Raw genomic sequence first — 6039 nt, 5'->3', positions numbered from 1 at the left:
GACTACCTTAATAAATTCTGCTCTGCGTACCTAGACGATATACTTATTTATAATAATAACCCTTTTAAGTATACTAAGCACGTTTAAAAGGTCCTATAGCGCCTTTGGGACGTAAAACTCTATATTAATTTAAAGAAGTATAAATTCTTAGTTATAGAAGTAAAATACCTTAAACTAATTATTACTACTAAGGGTATCCGTATAGACCCTAAGAAGGTATATATAGTTACTAAATAGTAAGCCTCTAATTGCATTAAGGATATATAAGCCTTTCTTAGTTTTACTAACTTCTATTAAAAATTTATATATAACTTCTTAAGTATAGTAGCACTACTTATAGCAATAATGTAAATAAAGGGCCTTTCTATAAAAGGAAGAAAAACGCACCTATACTTTACCTAAACGCCTAAATATAAGAAAGCGTTCTAAGACCTTAAAAATGCTTTTACTAAAGCACCTATTCTAGCTTACTTTATACTAGGATAACAACTCTACCTTAAAACTAACTCCTTAGACTATATTAACGTAGGTATCCTTTTCTAGATAGGTAATAACAGTCTCTACTACTTAGTTACATTCTACTCGTCTAAGCTTATATAATAAAAGTATAACTATAAGATCTATAATAAGGAACTTCTTATAATTATATAAATATTTAAGGAATTTTAACTAGAACTCTCTTTAATAGAACCTAATTAGCTAACTAAAGTCCTTACGGACTATTATAACCTTAAGTACTTTATAACTATAAAGTAGCTAAACTAACGCTAAGTATATTAAAACAAGTTCCTCTTTAGTTTTAACTTTAAAATTATATATAGACTAGGAGTATAAAGTACTAAGCCTAATAACCTAATACGCCGCTTATAAGACCTCCCTTACTTAAAAAAAGACCCCTATAATTAGTTCTAATAATTAATAATCCTAAAAGTATAAAATTTAGCCTTAGGTATACTACCTATAATAAAGCTAACTAAACCTTAGCTTTATACTATGTTGGAATATATAGACAGGAATATATGGACAAAGGTTACGTGGTCACGTGTTGCTAATTAGTCACCCTTACGGTGACTCATCAGCCCCCTACTTAGGCACCGCGATCCTTATGATCCTCTGCTTTCGACACCTATTAGACAAGAATCAATTCAACAGTTAATAGGCCAATCAAGTGCACTTGGGTGATACCGACATTAATCAATGGTCAACCTTACCGGTTGGCTATAGAGCAACAAGGTTCACTGCCGCCCCAGCAGCTTCGTTCGATCGTAAGCAGCAATCTAGTACCTAGCAGCAAAACCACACCAGCAGCCAGCTCCGGCAGCATCTAATTCTAGCCAGCTTAGAATATACACAAATACGCAACGCACGAGATATTCTACAGCACGCAAATCAATACCCACACCAAACGCCCAACAGCCCTCGGGCAGTACCTCAGCAGCTACCTCAGCAGCTACCCCAGTAGTACTACGGCAGCGCTCTAGCCGTACACAGCACACCAGCTTTTACAGCACCCAACATCTAACTACCCAACTGCTTTACGCAGTACCCCAGTGTAGTAACGCAACTCAGCAGCAAACCAATATTTAGTACGCGTCTTAGCATATAAATCAACGTCCAACAGCCTTGCGCAGTACCCCAGCGTCACAGCAACCTAGCAGCGTTAAGCAGCACCCAATACCCAATAACCTAGTAGCGTTAGCAGCACCCTACAACCCAGTAGCGTCAGCAGCATCCTATAACCCCGACACCGTCTACTACCTTCCTCGCAGATCCGCCACGTTGAAAATTACGTTAATAGCGCACCCTAAACGCCAGCGTGCCCCTTTCCCTCCTACGGCCTTTGCAAGCCACGAATACCACGTTAACAGAGTCTATATATTAGTGGTTTTACGCATAAAGAAAGAACTACTAGAGGAATCAAGACCTACTAGCACGCGCCTACAACGCCAGCGCGCTCCCCATTCTCTGCCCTCTTAAATCTGCTAGTATCTACGGCAGCTACGAACCCGATAAAATCTTATGCCGATCTGCCTATAGAACCGACTCTACGCTAGCACCATACTGCCATATACCATTAATAAACTGATAGCGCCGCTATGCCTGCTATTACAATACTAATTGCGCTAATACGCCTGCGATCTACCGACTAAATAATTGTGCTTATACGCCTGCGATTAACCAACTAACTAATAGACAAGCTTTATGCTTAACCACTATTACTACCGCCGCTAGTACCGTACTACCACCTAAACAGACTTTTGCTGCTTTTACCTACAGCTAAACCAATACCTTGCTGCCTTCCTGCAGCACCATAATTGACTTTTACTGCTCCACCTGCAGTAGTACAATCAATAACTGCTGCTCCGCCTGCAGTACCACCATTACCTCGTGCTGCCTTCCACCTCCAGCTAAACCGACACCTTACTGCCTTACTGCCTTCCTACAGCGCCATAAGCATAAAGAAAGAACTGCTAGTGTTGGAATATATGGACAGGAATATATGGACAAAGGTTACGTGGTTACGTGTTGCTGATTAGTCACCCTTACGGTGACTTATTAGCCCCCTACTTAGGCATCGCGATCCTTATGATCCTCTGCTTTCGACACCTATTAGACAAGAATCAATTCAACAGTTAATAGGCCAATCAAGTACACTTGGGTGATACCGACATACTACAAAACTAAAGTTATATCCTAAAATTAATAAGCTTATTATTATAGTATATAACACCTCTGTTAATCTATTAATATATTAACTTATTACTGTAAAGACCGCTAGCGCCTATACGCTACCTACTAACCTCTAAAGCTTAGGCTAGATTAATATAGCAGCCCTAAAAGTAAAAGAGAACAGGCTCTATTATAAAGGCCGCCTATTTATCCCTAACTTAGAAAATCTATAACGGCAACTAATCTAAATAGCCTACGACCTCTAATTAAGCAGCTACCTAAATAAAAGAGGAACCTATAAGCTTCTTAGCCGATAATACTTCTAGCTAAAAATAATAAACTTAGTTAAACGCTTTATAGGCGCCTACTATAGTTATAAGCGCACTAAGGCCTTTAATATAAAGTACTAAGAACTACTATACCCTCTACTAGTACCTATACGACAATAGGCAGATATCGCTATAGATTTCATTATTAACCTACTACCCTATAAATAACACGGCTATACCTATAAGAATATCCTTATAATAATATGCCAACTTATAAAAGAGCGCCATTACGTCTTAACCAAAGGTGTAGCCATTAGCGACGTTACTAACGCCTTTCTTTATAAAGTTTACTGACTATATAGGTTACCTAACTTAATTACGTCCAACTAAGGTATATAATTTAACTCTAATATATAGAGATAAATTTACTAACGCCTTAGCATCTCTATTAAGATGTTTATATTCTTTTATTATAAAACTACTAGGCAACTAAAAAACGCTAATGCCAGTATAAAAGCGTACCTATAATAGGTAGTTGCCTATAGTTAAGATAACTAGGTAGATTACCTTTTACTAGGTAAATTTATAGCAAATAACTACGTCTTAACTACTATAAGACTTACCTTATTCTTTATAAATAAGGGTTATTACCCCTAATCTAGTATAGAGCCACTAGAACCTATTAATAAGAAACTGCTATATAGAAAACGCCTTAAGATACTACTTGCCGACTAGTATGCAGACTATATAAAAAATCTACTTAACTACTATAAGGGAGAAATGGCCTAGGCTTAAGTAAAGTAGGCCTACTTTATTAATTATTATAAAACGCCACTACCGGAGATGCGTATTAGCGACTAGGTATAGCTAAATATACATAATATCTCTATATAGAGGCCTATAAAGTCACTCAATTATAAGAACTTTAGCCCCTATTTAATTAAATAAGTTATTAATAGGGGAGCCGTATATAAGTTAGAACTTTTACCTACCCTAGCTACCTACGGGATATAGCCCGTATTTTACCTATAGCTACTATACCTCTATTAGCCTAACCCCTTACTAGGGTAGATATAGCTTAAACCCCTACTAATACTAATCTAAGATAAGAATAAAGATAAGAACTATAAGGAGTGGACCGTTAAATAAATTATTAACTCTAAATACTTTAGTAAAGGTAGAGGACGACGGCTTTACTATAGAGCTATATATATAGGATTCGATATAGATTAGCTAAAATAGTAACTATAGGAAAACTTTAAAAATGTAAAGGATCTAATTAGTGACTTTTATTACGTAAACCTATAGAAACCGGGCCTAAGCAGAGATTTTATACCTAATCCTCTATAGGAGCCCTTATAGAGTTAAACCATTATATATTACCACGTAAGGGTAAATTGCCGTTAGATTACGTTAGATTGTGGTAAAGTGCGATTATATAACTGGAATATCGTTAAGATATCTAGAAACTTTAATTAGCGGTTAAAGTTGTCTAATTAGTTAGATTTTTAGATGCTAAGCCTTATTATATAATGTTATTTTAAGCCTTTAGTAATACCCCCCTTTTTCTTCTTTTCTATACCTTAAGTGTCCCTTTTATATATATATAGTAACCACAGCGTTGCCGGAGCTCCGCCTCTATAGGAGGGGGGGTAATATTATAGAACCCTACCGTAGGGGCCTCTATAGGAGAGCCCCGTACTCTTACATATACCTTACGTATAGCTTATATTAGCTACGCGTAGGTATATTACCTCCTTACGCCCTTAACCCTTATAATTGATCGCGTAATGTCTTATAAGCTCCTTAAATACATACGCTCTATAGCCACTGCCCCCGTACCGTAATAATCTCTATATTTAACCATCTTTATATTATAAAAGGAGATAAATAGCTTACTATATTTTATACTTAGTATAAATTATTTAAATACTTAATAACGCTATTCGGCCTTATAAATGGCCTAAGCTTGTTTTAATATTATATAAATAATACCCTACGTCCCTACTTAGACATTTTCTATAACGCTTATATTAACGACATTTTCTATACCACTTATATTAACGACATTTTAATATATAGTAATAACCTAACTAAATACAAAAAATATATTAACCTTATTCTATAAGCTTTGTATAGAGCTAGTTTATAATTAGATATAAATTAATACAAGTTTTATAAGATGGAAGTTTTATACCTTAAACTTCTTATTTTTATAAATAGCATATAAATAGACCTAAAGAAAATTAAAGTAATTATAAACTAGTAAGAACCTAAGAACGTTAAGGATATAAGAGCCTTTATAGGATTTACTAATTTCTACTAGCGGTTTATTAATAACCTCTCTACCCTAGTTTTACCCCTTATAGCTCTAACCTAAAAGGATAAAGCCTTTATCTTTAATAAGAAATATAAAAAGGCCTTTACTTATTTAAAGGTTATATTTACTACCGCGCCTATACTTTAATACTTTAACCTAAACTAAATAAGTATTATAGAAGCTAATTTATCTAACTACGTTACTAGAGGTATTCTGTCTTAATATAATAAGGATAAAGTATTGCACCCTATAGTATACTTCTTAAAATGATTAAGCCTAGCTAAGTATAACTATAAAATAAGGATAAAGTATTGCACCCTATAGTATACTTCTTAAAATAATTAAGCCTAGCTAAGTATAACTATAAAATTTACAATAAGGAATTACTGGCTATTAATAGATATTTTAAATAATAGTAACCTAAACTAGAAGGCGCTGGAATTCTAATTAAGGTTTTTAGCGACTATAAAAATCTATAATACTTTATAACTATAAAATAGCTAAGTTATTATTAGGCCCGCTAGTTAGAATATTTATTACGCTTCTCATTCTTAATTATATACCGCCTAGGCGTTTAAGATTAGAAGCCTAATACCCTAACCTAATACTTGTAAAACGCGCTCTTACTAAAATTAGACCCTACTTTATCCTAAATTATTTAACCCTTTTACTAAAGACCTTATAATATACGTCCTTAAAATAACCAATTAATTAATTAAACAGATTATAATTAATAAATACACAAATAACAAGTTTATCTAAGAGACGCTTAAGCTAATT

General features: G+C 34.5%; 1 protein-coding gene across 1 annotated transcript; it reads left to right on the top strand.

Annotated features, from left to right (window-relative positions):
- K441DRAFT_568774 (uncharacterized protein) lies at positions 1-237 on the top strand (the record flags this gene model as incomplete). The annotated part of the gene is given in 2 exon segments (XM_067643840.1): positions 1-81; positions 100-237. Coding segments are annotated over 2 exon segments (219 nt in total), but the record flags the coding sequence as incomplete, so codon positions are not given.
- Positions 238-6039: the final 5802 nt, after the last annotated feature.

This window comes from Cenococcum geophilum (assembly GCF_001692895.1).
Source record: "Cenococcum geophilum 1.58 unplaced genomic scaffold K441scaffold_30, whole genome shotgun sequence".
In the NCBI taxonomy this organism is placed as follows: Eukaryota; Fungi; Ascomycota; class Dothideomycetes; order Gloniales; family Gloniaceae; genus Cenococcum; species Cenococcum geophilum.
Note: the sequence above shows the minus strand (reverse complement) of the source record. Positions and strands in the feature narration are given on the sequence as shown.